This window comes from Lampetra planeri, chromosome 4 (genome assembly GCF_965212315.1).
Source record: "Lampetra planeri chromosome 4, kcLamPlan1.2.h2, whole genome shotgun sequence".
In the NCBI taxonomy this organism is placed as follows: Eukaryota; Metazoa; Chordata; class Hyperoartia; order Petromyzontiformes; family Petromyzontidae; genus Lampetra; species Lampetra planeri.
The window spans coordinates 3,497,721-3,510,651 of NC_136110.1; the positions used below are offsets into that span (position 1 = coordinate 3,497,721).

General features: G+C 51.6%; 1 protein-coding gene across 3 annotated transcripts in view; it reads left to right on the plus strand.

Moving 5' to 3' along the window:
• The window catches only part of LOC144717587 (actin-binding LIM protein 1-like), a 118,757-nt gene that overhangs the window by 72,397 nt on the left and 33,429 nt on the right, over positions 1-12,931 (plus strand). For all 3 annotated transcript variants that reach the window (XM_078593057.1, XM_078593058.1, XM_078593059.1), the window contains exons 5-6: positions 2,703-2,829; positions 5,265-5,358. In XM_078593057.1, coding sequence (XP_078449183.1) covers positions 2,703-2,829; positions 5,265-5,358 — 221 coding nt within the window. The remainder of the gene's footprint in view (positions 1-2,702; positions 2,830-5,264; positions 5,359-12,931) is intronic.

Consider the following 12,931-nt stretch of genomic DNA (forward strand, 5'->3'; position numbering starts at 1 on the left):
GCGCTGGGGATTTCCATGCCATGCTGGTCACACCGCACCAGGGCTGGCACATGGCCTCTAAAGGAGGCAACTCTTTTTAGAAGCCAAATGCCAACAATCATCGTGGAGTCTAGGAGACCGTGAACAAACAAAAAAAAGCCACACACACACGCGCAGTCCTCTGTACTTCCGCGCTGTAATGGTTGTTACACTGGAATTACAATCCAGAGGTCACCCCTTCGATCGCAGTCAGTCGAAAAAATTGGCCAAATCCGCTCGTCTCTCTTCGTCCAGCAGTTGGTGCACCGCAGTGAATCAAAGGGTAAATGACCTGTTTTCATGAACGTGTAGTCAAACAAGCGGCGGTGGGTTTAGAATGGGCAATCTTTTTAAAAATCACGATTCTATCAGTATGACACGTGCCCATGTCGTATGGGCACGTGTTGGTTATGTACGGTGTGGATGCTCAACATACACGCATACATACCAATTTCATTTTACGGCACAGAATTGCAAATATGCCACAATGAAAGTTGGACTTCAAGAAGGCTCAAATTTATTTTGGCCTATATCCTGTTTTATAAGTTTCAGAATGCATGTGCAGTCACTGCGGTAGCAGAATACATTCGGAGAGGTTGTGCCAAAAGCCAGGACTAAAACTTGTGACGAGACAGCCTTTAGCTCCCACGGCCGTCGCCTTTGGAATGGCCTGCCGCAGAATCCGAGGGCATTAGGATCAGTGAATGTTTTTAAACGACATCTTAAAACGTAACCTTTTTGATTGTCTTTTAATTAGGGTGCCCTGATTTTTGTGCTTGTTATGCGTTTTTCTTCCTACTTTTAGTTCATTATAATGTTATGTCTTTAACGTATCAATCTTATTGTTGTTAAAATTGTGTCGGTCGCTATTCAATTGTCTTGTCAAGCACTTTGTGTAGCATTGCATTGTATGCGCGAACTGTGCTACGCAAGTAAAGTTTGATTTTACTTTATTTGTTTCCGGGTTCCAGAATTTAACACAAAACCCTTGCTGTGCTTGCTGTTTGGGGCTCGCAAAAACCTCTCAGTGATTTAAAACGCAACACGTTCATGTTAACCAAGCCTGCAATGTCATGGTTCAAGGCTCATATATTTTCATCTCGTCTTCACCGCCTTGTTTGCATTGACCCTTGGTCGTTTCTTCGTCTCCTTCACAATTGTTTTGTTTGCATGCTTTAATATCCGAGCATTTCATTAAATGTGCACACATCGCAAATTTCGGAAACCGATTGCTACTCGCGCGATTCAACGCGGGAGAAACCGATTTCGATCGGCGATCGAATCCGATGCGTCGTTATGCGCCTCCCGCGAGCACCGCCGACACGGCGTGGAACCTGCGGTGAAGGAATTGGGGGGGAGGGGGGAGGTGGTGGTTATCCTTGTGCCCTTCGCGGTGTCCCCGATGGTCAGGGCCGTCCATCCCAGCTACGGCCAAGTACACTCCGTTCTCATTCATCGCGTGCATTGTGGCTGCGCTGGGTGGTGGTTGTTGTTGTTGTTTTTGTTTTGAGCGTCGCGAAGGGAGGCGCACGTAAGAAAGGAAACCCATTGGTGGGGTTGTCCTGGCTGCATACAAAACCAGCTCGCACTCCCCCCCCCCTCCGCAAAGACCTCATCCGCAGTGCCCACACGCGTACCCCGCCCCCCTCCAGCTCCCTCTCCCCCTTCGCCACCACCCACCCCTCGCTCTGCTTCGCTGGCTGTTCACGTAGCAGCGCACCATCACGGACGGTGAAGTCCAAACGCGAATTTGCCTTGCTCGGTAATTGTCTACAACGAGAGGCATTTTCCTCGTTGAGCGTATGCCTCTCCGGCCAACTTTCGTTCGTTCCGTAATTGGCCCGTGGATGGCTGTTACGTTGTCTTGGTGGCATGTGGTTTGCGTGCACTAATATAAATATATAAACATTAATTGCTGCGTTATTGTTTAGCAATAATGCGTTAGGCATCTGTTGGTGTTGAAAAGGGTGGCCCGTTGACCTGCTGCTGATGATACCAGCCCAAGTGCTGCTGTTTTGTGATGAATGCATTTTCACATCATAAATGTTAAGCTCAACAAACCATAAAACGTGCAAACAAATAATACAACCAAGCATTTCAATAGACACTGAGTTCTGCACTCACTCGATAGGTTTCTGAATGCCAATCACCTTCAATACATCTACTGCTTTTTAATTCATGATTATTGCATGAGGAGGTCACCCCTCTGCTGCTCTCCCTAGTACTAGGAGCTCCTTTTCCCAAGCCATCAGTGCTGATGACTCCCTTGTTTAAGTAGCGGCTCAAGACCCGGTGAAGTGTCCCAAATATAAATAAATATAATAAATTAATATACAGCCCTTTGGCCCGTCTACCGCTGGATAAGTGTATTCCAAAGCTGCATAGGCCACGGGGCTTCTGTGACCCTCGCCACGATGGTCAGTGCGGGGACGTTGAACTGGAGGCCCAGGATCCGTTCCGATATCGCTCGCCACTGATGCTTTTCAAGCGTCCAGGAATCAACACTCGGGCTACCGGGCTCATCGCGCTGGGTGCTAACCAATGCGTGGCAGCTCTCCACGTCTCGGTGTTAAATATATGTACACACACAGTACACACATGTAGCCGAGATATGCGGGTGAATTTAGACGCTTTGGCGAATTTACCCCACCTCTTTTGTGTCGCTCTGCACTGTGTGGCTTTAGACTGCGTTGGGTGTGGACGAGACATCAAAAACGGGCAGGCGCTGCTTGCCCTGGAGCGGCACTGGCACCTGGGCTGCTTCAAGTGCCGAGCGTGCGGCAAGGTTCTCACCGGAGAATACATCAGCAAGTGAGTGGGCGAGAGTGAGGATTTACGGGCAACTCTCGACGGTAGATTACCCGGGTTTGCGGATTAAACGCGCTCAATCTCTCCACGTCCTCGTTTGTGAGCTGTTCCCCTCGCCCGTCGAGGCGGCCGGGTGACGTTAAACACGTGGGCAGGTAAACCTGTTGATTGTTCTGAGAACCAATGAAAGGCAGATGACACATCCTACGCCTTCACCCCCATTTTATGAAAAGGAAAAGGGAACAATAGGTTTTTGCAGCCTAATTTACCTGTGTTTTGCAAGAACTGGGTTATTTTTCGATTTAAAGCTTTCGTGACTGCAGGGATTCATCTTCTTGGTTATTTCGGTAAAGTAACGTAGAAGGGAAATAATAAATAATAATTAAAAAACATACGAAAATAATTCTCACGACGTTTCGGCCACAACGCAAGCAGCCGTCCTGTGAGTCCTGTGAGGACGGCTGCTTGCGTTGTGGCCGAAACGTCGTGAGAATTATTTTCTTATGTTTTTTTTGTATTATCTTATTATGTCCCTTCTACGTGACTTTACCGAAAGAACCAAGAAGACGAACTGGGTTATTGTTCAATCCAGGCTACTCCACTGCCCCATTACCCCAGACAATCGAGAGTTGACTGTGTGTACGGCATCCGAAAGCGCCTAAAACCCACGTCAAATACGGGAGGCGCACGCCCAGACAAGGCGTAGCAGCATCCACCCTTAGGACACAACCCCTTGAGCTCCCTCCTGGCAAGGCCCTCATGCGGCGGACCCCTTTCTCCCCTCCCCGAGCCTCGCCGGTAGCGGTCGATCTGACGCAACCACAACGCCCGTGGTGTCCGACCTCTCGGCCTCTTCCTCCGCCCACGAGGCGCTCAGGTCTCTAGCGCAGTGCAGGGTGGGCCGAGGTGAATCGAGCATTGGACGACACGAGGAATGGGAAGAGGTAATAGACACCGCCCAACAAATGTAGCGGATTCGAGATGGAATTTTTTAAATTATTCTACGAGCTCAAATAAGCCGAATGAGGTTTAAATCCCACGCACATTTGTAATGTGATAGTTGTTTGCATGGTGATTTGGATAGGGCCATCAACTCGCTACATTTGATGACAAAGTTTAATCGCGGGTGGCTGGCTACTCAGATTCAGACCAAAGATATCCACCATGCCAGCTCGTTGCTCAGACACGGTATTAAACTCCACAGCCACTTAGCCACCTTGAGCGGATCCAAGCCTTGGCACCGACAGACGAAACGCACTATGCCTCATTTAACATACATTGTGAAAGTCCGTATAGCTCCCTATACCCCATACCATGACCGCATGTCATATCCAGTGCCCATTGCATTTTCACATTCATTGTAATACTGCTGGCATAAGGATCATACCGTATCCTTTAGTTAACCAGGAGAAAGGGGAATCTATAAATATGTATGATCTCTTTATTTTAAATAAATAGATTCATAATAAATGAAAAGTTGAAAGGTATTTATGACATCCCCTCCCACTCTGAGCACACTTGACCCTCCCCCATCAATATCGCCACGACTTTTTCTTCCATTAACATAATTAGTATGATATTAACTAAAAGCCTATGCATTTCCTCCAGTAAAAGTGTGACACTCCCTCTAAAGGATTTCCATTTGGGTGATCTCTTGACATTTTTTCCTTTCAGTGACAGATTAAAAAAATATACCATTTAGAATTTGTACTCAACCTTTTGGTCGTGTACCTCTTTTATATGGGATACCTGCTCCGTGTGCTTGTAAGAGGAGGATCTCGAGTGTGGAAGAGATATTGGGGGCATTGTAACGACTACAAATGAGCATTCAACGATCCGTCTTCCGCAGCAATTTGTTGAGTAGTCACGATACGGATGATGATCAAATGAAATGTGTTTTTATTTTATTTTCTAGCTCATGGTTATCACCTCGTTTGTATTGTTTGTCATGTACTGCGTCTCGTGCCCAAAGGTCATCACCATAAGCCATGGTCAAGCTACTGTTGTATGAAGGCCTCCCCATGGCTCCCCGCCATCCTTCATAGTCTCATGATGCGGCAATCCACCCAGCACATACGCTGCGCTGATCTCATTGCTCCATCTCCGCAGTGGACGTGCGCTTCTGCCCTTTGTCTCTTTTGGGCGGCCAATCCGCATCTATTTTCGTCCGTCATCCCGTCCAGCGGTGTGTCTTGTGCAAGCCGACTTACTTTTACTGACATTCAAAATGATATATTTAACCAGCGCATGTCCTTTAATCCACCTCTCAGTCGCTTGCATTCATGACAAATTATATCAATCCATATGCGCACAGCACTACGCGTGCATTATGAGCATCAGAATTGACTTCAACCGGCGAACCGGTGCATTCATACGTTGCCCGATGGCAATTCATGTACCCGTTGATCTCGGAGAGCTCAGGGCCGTCTCTCTTGCAGGGACGGGATGCCCTATTGCGAGCGGGACTACCACTCCCAGTTTGGCGTTCTGTGCGACGGCTGTGAGAAGTACATCACCGGCAGAGTCTTGGAGGCAAGTTGCGCATCGCGGCGACGGCAGAGCTGCAAAACAAAACGCGGCGAGGGATCCGGGGGGGGGGGGGGCTGTGACGGGTCCCCATCCCTCCAGTTGTGCTGCTTGCAGACAAATAAACGATGACGCTCCGACGGTAAATTGGGGGGGGGGGGGGGGGCACATCGTCACGTGGTACAGGCCTACCCTGGAGCACTGTGCGCAGCTCGTCTCAGCTGCCCTCATAGAGTCGTCTGAAAAGGAATCGCCGTGCGATACGCATTGGCGCTTGCCCAGAATCGCCTGCTTATTTCGCGTCCTCGGCTGGGTTTTATTGGGGGGGGGGGGGGGGGCGCTATACGAAGGGCTATTCTGGTTCACGGGGTCCGCCGGGATGCATGTGGCGCAGATGTACGCGTACACAAGGGAGCGCCTCTCCCATGCTCGCGCATTTAATCAAGGGCGAGGCCGCCGTTGCACAGTCCACTGCTAATTGCCGACGTGCTCACCAGCGTGAGACTGTTGCGATGGGGATTTATTGTTGAGGCCATACGTATTATATTCACTGTTTTAATTGAAACTCAGATCTGGCGTTATCGGTGCTCCATGTGATATCATTGAACTGATCGTCATTACAAATGCCATTTGTTAATGTAATAGGGTACAGTTATTAGTTACAATTACTACACCGCAATCACTCTTATGTCTGAAATTGAGTGACGTAAAATGAAATTGATCGGGACTATGGGCTCATTTTGAACGTTGAAACGTCATTGTTAAAATGTGGGTAACCTCTAGAATCTCATTCTCTTCCTGAAGGTCAATGATTGCAGGCATCAAATGGAAAGAGCCTTCAGCACCAGGGATAGCTCCTGCAGGGAGTGGCCCTGTGATGTGCACATTGCATACGTGTCCTTAACCGCTTACCACCACGTCGACATTTTACGGGACTGGCCTAACGGCTGCGTTATTCTACACAGCATAGCTTGACAATTAATTACGTTACAATTAACATTGCAAATAAAAATAACCGCCCCTGTGCCGACGAAATTGATCGCACCGCAAATTTGCAATAATTGACGGCGGTGACGGTGATGGGGGGAAAATTCTAGAATCCCCTTTTTGGGTTCAATTGGTATTGCCCGGCTGCGCGATGCACTGATTGTTGTGTCGTCACGACGCCGAGATTGACCCGGCTATAACATGCACCCCTTTCCCCATAGCCCACACCTTCCGTCCTCCCGCCTCCCTCCCACCCGTGCCTTTCATCCAGGGTGTGTCCTGGTGCAGGGCAAGGTGATCGTTGTTTCGCTGGACAGAATTTTTTTTTAAACCCATGAACCATCCTTTTGTTTGGCCACGGGTCTGCGACGTACCCACGTACGCACGTACGCACGTACGCACGTACGCACGTACCCACGTACGCACGTACGCACGTACGCACGGTTAGGTACGATCCTCGGAGGGTTCCGGTACCCCAGCCTCCCCTTGCCCCCCTCCCCCTTCCTCGCTCGCGCCCCCCCCCCCTCCCTTCGCTCGCCATCCTCTCCAACCGCGGTGGTTGCCGTGGTGAGTGTGGCCGAGTGGAAGGAGTGGCCTGGTTTTTTTTGCCGTCACTTGACTCGGCGCTCTCGCTAAGAGCGCTCGGTGCTCCGCGGCTGACGCAGCGCGGCTGAAAGGTGGCGTCGTGCAACGGTCGACAGGTACGTTCCACTTTTTTTTTCTCCCTCCCCCCCTCCCCCGCTTTGGTGAAATTAGATGATGTGTCTACAGTGACTTTCTGCTCAGTCTGCTCAGTCTGCCTGCTCTGCGGAAGGGTCTATGCCCGAAACGTTAGCCTCGTGTATAAGATTAGTATGTCGTCGTGGTAGTAATAATAATGATGGTAATATACAGCCCTTTGTCTAGCGACTGCTGGATGAAGGCCTCTCCACACTGTGTCTGTCATGGGAGTTGTTTGGCCATCACTTCACCACCTGGTCAGTGTGGGATGGTGAAGGGCGGCCGCTTTGAACCAGTTCATATGTCACTTGCAATTGAAGTTAGCCATGGCGAAGAGTCAAACTCGGAGTTCATTGCATTTTGGTTTGTGCTTGTACACCACTTCCAAACCAGTCATTATTTTTCCTTTACAAATATAATGTAGACACGTGCTTTTTTGTTGTATGCTTTCATAAAATTGACTCGGAATGTTTTACTTACGAGAATATTAAAATATTTCAGTTTGGTGTTTTAACATCTTAGCACCTGTTTTGTTGCCAGAAAAGAGGGGGAAAACATATTATCATATTTTGGTACTGGCAAAGGAGGTCCCATGATGAGAATATTAGGCTTATGATTCTTAGGTCATGAGTTGACCTAGATCATCAGTTCTCTAGCATTGGTTAAACGAGTAACAGTACTACTTGCTGGTAATTCACAAGCGGTTATCGCAGATAGAGCCTAGCCCCCACCCTTAGAACATGGAGTGTCCACCGCTGGCTCAGGCTTTCCTATAAAGAGCTCCACTAGAGGATTGAAAGAGCACCGATATACTTTTACACGTGTATGAAATGTAGGCAGGAACATGTCCCATCCTTTATTCAATTCACTGCTAGATGAGGGCCTCTCAAAACTCTGTGGGCCATGGAGATTGTCTGTCCATGCTTTACCATGCTGGTCCATGTGATTTTGATGGCAGGGAGCATAGAAATACAGAACGGCAATGGATTTTAACCAGACTGCCGTCTGCTACCCACCACTTGTCTCCCCCGCCCCATGACAACCTGTTTGTTCATGGAGGTCACCCATCTGAGCACTGTCCAGTCACGGCGCATGCTTAGCTTCCGACATCTGACAAGATCGGGCGGTCTTTGGTTGATATGTCCACAAGGGAAATGCAGAGATGGTGACGATGAAAATCAGATGTATTATATTCAATGAACGGGCACGCAAGTGCTTTTTGCTTCCGTTCGGCAAAAACGAATTAACTTAACGAAGGTGGTTGACCGGCACGACGATTGAATGCTAACGAGATCGGAAGTGCCCCACGAACACACACACACACCGTTGACTGTTTGGCACTCATTTGTATGCTTGCATACGAATTCGTCTGTGGGCGAAATCACCATGGCGCCGACGTGACTCACTCAGCTCTTATGGGAATACTGCCAGTTTCAGTTCGGTTTTCCACTCCCCACTGTGAAGGGTGTGTGGGAAGGATGAAGTCAGGAGGAGGGGGTGAGTGGTCGGCTGCCTGAGGTAATGTTCATTGCTGTGAGATTGCAAGTGAGTCACCAGTCATCGTCACAATCGTTCACGCATCAAACTGTTCAGTAAAAATAAAAAAAATTTACAGAGCAAAGATGTAACCTTGCGACTGCACTGTCGCTTTGGGGCGATACCCCAACCCCCGAGACGACCTTCCCCATGGCCCCCTCTCCGCTTGTGCCACCAGCTCCCTGGCTTAGATACGCATGCTGCGGGTTTGTGTACCACACACGTAGTTCACGCCGGTCTGCTCAGACGTGCTAATTGCTTGGAAACGACCTTTCTGGGTGGTTCGGTGGATGGATAAAGGGGCAGGGAATTGAATCGCTGGCGCGGAAAATCTCTTATTTATTGTCATTATATATATTTTTTTCTACGATTTATTCAGAACGGTTTAGAATTTCAGACCCGGCAGCTCATCTACTCGGCCGTACCACGATGAGCGCGCAAACGGTATTCGTTCGGTTGAATTTATTTTCCTTCCAAATCACAGCTGGCTTAACTTAAAAAGAGGTTGGACAAAAAAATGCGGCACTTGACCGTTTTACGGATAACCCGCGGATAATCGGAAGAAATGGGGCCGTGGAAAGGAGGCGGTCTCGTGTGTGTGTTCTCCTTTTCAAGGGAGATCTGGGTGACAAAGGTCACACAAGAGCAACAACCCTGCAAGAAAATGAGCACGCAATATCGCAAATAACCACCTCACAATTACCGCAGAGCCCAAACAATGCTTAAACAGACAAGGCCACTGTACACAAGGCTGATCACTGTGAATACAAAGTGCCGGCGAGGTGGACGCAATCGTGAACGTGGACAAGACGTGGTTTTAGTGACGGGAAATGCACACCTACAGCCATGTCTGTCAATCCACTGCTATGCGAGGTCCTCCCCACGCGGCATGGGGTCGTGGAGGGTTGTTTGACCCTACTTCACCACGCCGGTCGGTGCGGGCTGGTGACAGGGTGGACCGCAGAGACGCGGACGTTCCTACGCACGGAGGAACAATCCATTGTTGCTGCACTGCACCCTGCTGCCCAACGCATAGCCCCACAGCATCCTATGGCACCTGTTACACATGGTGGCCACGCATCCAAGCATTCTCCATTGCTGGGTGCACTTCGGGTGATTTTGTCACAGACAGCCAGGATCTGGGTGTACCTTACTCGATGTTAAAGCAATACGGCAGGACACATTACCTTAAAAGCTAATGGATCTCATTAATCCATTTATGTCCATTGACCAGTCTCCCATAAATGTCGTAGCCAATCTTTCTGCGAGTACAGTATCACATTTTTGAAAGCATGTTTATTGATCTCTCCCATTACTGTAGCCATCCATTATGCATTTCACGATCATAACTCAGCACTGCAATAGATTGTCACACACACAAAGTAATGCTACATCAACTGTGCACGTGCGTTCCCGGAAAATGTGGAACGTTTGGCCAAGGGTTCCAATCACCGGGCAAGGTGGTGGTGGGCCCAACGTTGCGTGTTTACACTGGGTTCTTTGTGTTACTGCAATGCGGGCGTAAGCGACCTTCCGGAGGTGACGTCACGGGGGGTGGAGTCAGGTGACGTGGGGGTAAGGTTCGGGGCTTTAAGCGGGTAAACCGGAAGGGGAAGGCAGTCGGGGTGTGAGCGGAAAAGAGTGAGGCCACGCGGGCAAGTGTGGAGAAGGGGGGGCGCCGACGGCGATCGGGAGCCAACCCCGAAGATAAGAGCAAGCTGCGGGGTGGTGTGCAGCTGGGGAGGAGACAGCCAGGAGGGCTGCGAGTTAGAGGCAGCGGTGTGGCTGCCAGGAGGAGCTGCGGAGGGAGAGAGAGAGAGCAAGAAGCTGTGAGAGCTGCGGAGGGAGAAGAGCAGCAGAGAGTACAGCCAAGGGGGGCTGTGTGAGAGAAACAGCAGCGGAGCTGCTGTTGGGGATCGGGCCGACATTGGAGTCAGCACCGTGGAGAAGCTACAGAGTAAAGACAGCCGTGTGGGTGTACAGCACGAACCGAATAATAAAGGACACTGAGCCAGACATCGTGGTCCAGTCGTTTATTACACTGGTGTCGGAAGTGCAACGGCATGTCGAAACAAGTGAGGAAGAAAGTTAATCCGGCGCCTGCATCGGCTTCTTCGTCCGACGACGACGAACTCCCTCCAACCACGGATCCTGTTGGGGTGGTGGAGGAGAGCCAGGCTGAGGCGACCACGGGAACGGGTGTGGAGGATGTTGGCGCGGTGGCGGGTCCGTCGACATCATCAGACGCGGATCAACGATGGCAAGCGATGGCGGTACAACTGGAGGCACTTCAGGACGTCCTGGCGCATCTATGCCATCTCGTCGCGCCAGGGACGATGGATGATGCAAGTGGTGCTCCGCGGGCCGCCACGTTGCCTGTCCTGCCGCCGCCATTGCCCACGCGGCAAGAGGCCGCCATTTTGCGCGCTCCGTGGCGCCAAACCGCCATCTTGGCCACGCCGCGGGCCGACGCCATTTTGAATTTGCCATCACAACCACCACCATTGGAAGACGGCGGGAAGAGGAGTCGGAGTCGCCACCTTACAACAGTTAAAGAATTTTCCGTCGGTGGGGACTGGAGCGCGTTCGCCTGCCGCTTCTTGGCGGCGGTACGCACAGCAAGATGGACCAATGCGGAGGCTTTGGAGGTGTTGCCGACTCTTCTGGACGACGAATCTGTCCGATTCTTCCGTTCCATAGCGACCGATAAGAAGGCAACTTTATGTGGTGTTTTTCAAGAAATGGCCGATGCTTATGAGCCACCAGATGATGCGCATCGGCGATTCGCTCAACGACAACGAGCACCAGAGGAGTCGCCCGTGGCGTTCAGGGGTGCGGTGCTGGAGCTGGCCATGGCAGCTTATCCTGAGACGCCACAGGACCTGCTTGAGCCTCTCATATTAGGGAAAATGTTGGAGTTGTCTCGGGATCTAGGGATCCCCATGCCTGTGTGTGGGCATGAGAAGCTAACTTCCCGGATGGCTGCTAAGTGTCTCGATGCGCAATTCAACCTCCGTCGCTGGAAACAAGTGACGGCGTGGACGGGGGGGCCCGTCAAAGAAGGGGATGCGCTGGGGTGGGACCCTGCGCAGGCCGTCTATGTTCCGGATGACCGGGGCCCTCAACAACTGACGGCCGCCTCCGCTCCATGGACGGGACGCGGCGGGCCGAGACCGCGCGCGATGCTACCAGAACGGGGCCGTCAGGAGGCGAGGCCTGCGCTTCGGCGCAACGAGGCCGAATGTTTCCGCTGCGGGCGTAGGGGCCACTACGCCAGAGACTGCTGGGCCCGCTTCCCGGCTCCGCCGCAGCAGGAGGCCTCGGCACCGGTCGAGTCGGCTAAAGATCCTCCGAAACAGGCCGGCCGTGACATTGCGGGGGACAAGGGGCCCTGCTCGGAGGACGCCTGCCAGGTCTGCGGGACCTTCGAGCCCTGCAGCCCTTCCGACCCAGCTGCGGGCACGGTCACAGGACAAGCCCAAGACTAACTCTTTAGAGACACGGGACGGCGGTGGACTTCCAGCTGCGACAGGGGGATTACCCCCTGTCGTTCCTCGACTTTCATCGCGTTCCCGTTCTGCGAGTGGGCCGCCGACCGTCCGGGACGGGCCGGCGACCCGCACACGTTCCAAATCGCTTAAGTTTCGTTGAGTGTTGTTGTCTTGTTATTTTCTTCTTACAGTTGTATTTATTGCATGCTTTTGTACGATCGTTGATGTTGATTGCGTTGTTGTTGTTCTTGCTGTTACATTATATGCTTAGTGTCCTTTAGGGGGGGAAGCTCGGTTCGCCGCATTACGATTTGCTATTGGTCAGCCGAGGTCGGCTGGGATTTTTCTACGGGGGAGGGTGGTGTAATGCGGGCGTAAGCGACCTTCCGGAGGTGACGTCACGGGGGGTGGAGTCAGGTGACGTGGGGGTAAGGTTCGGGGCTTTAAGCGGGTAAACCGGAAGGGGAAGGCAGTCGGGGTGTGAGCGGAAAAGAGTGAGGCCACGCGGGCAAGTGTGGAGAAGGGGGGGCGCCGACGGCGATCGGGAGCCAACCCCGAAGATAAGAGCAAGCTGCGGGGTGGTGTGCAGCTGGGGAGGAGACAGCCAGGAGGGCTGCGAGTTAGAGGCAGCGGTGTGGCTGCCAGGAGGAGCTGCGGAGGGAGAGAGAGAGAGCAAGAAGCTGTGAGAGCTGCGGAGGGAGAAGAGCAGCAGAGAGTACAGCCAAGGGGGGCTGTGTGAGAGAAACAGCAGCGGAGCTGCTGTTGGGGATCGGGCCGACATTGGAGTCAGCACCGTGGAGAAGCTACAGAGTAAAGACAGCCGTGTGGGTGTACAGCACGAACCG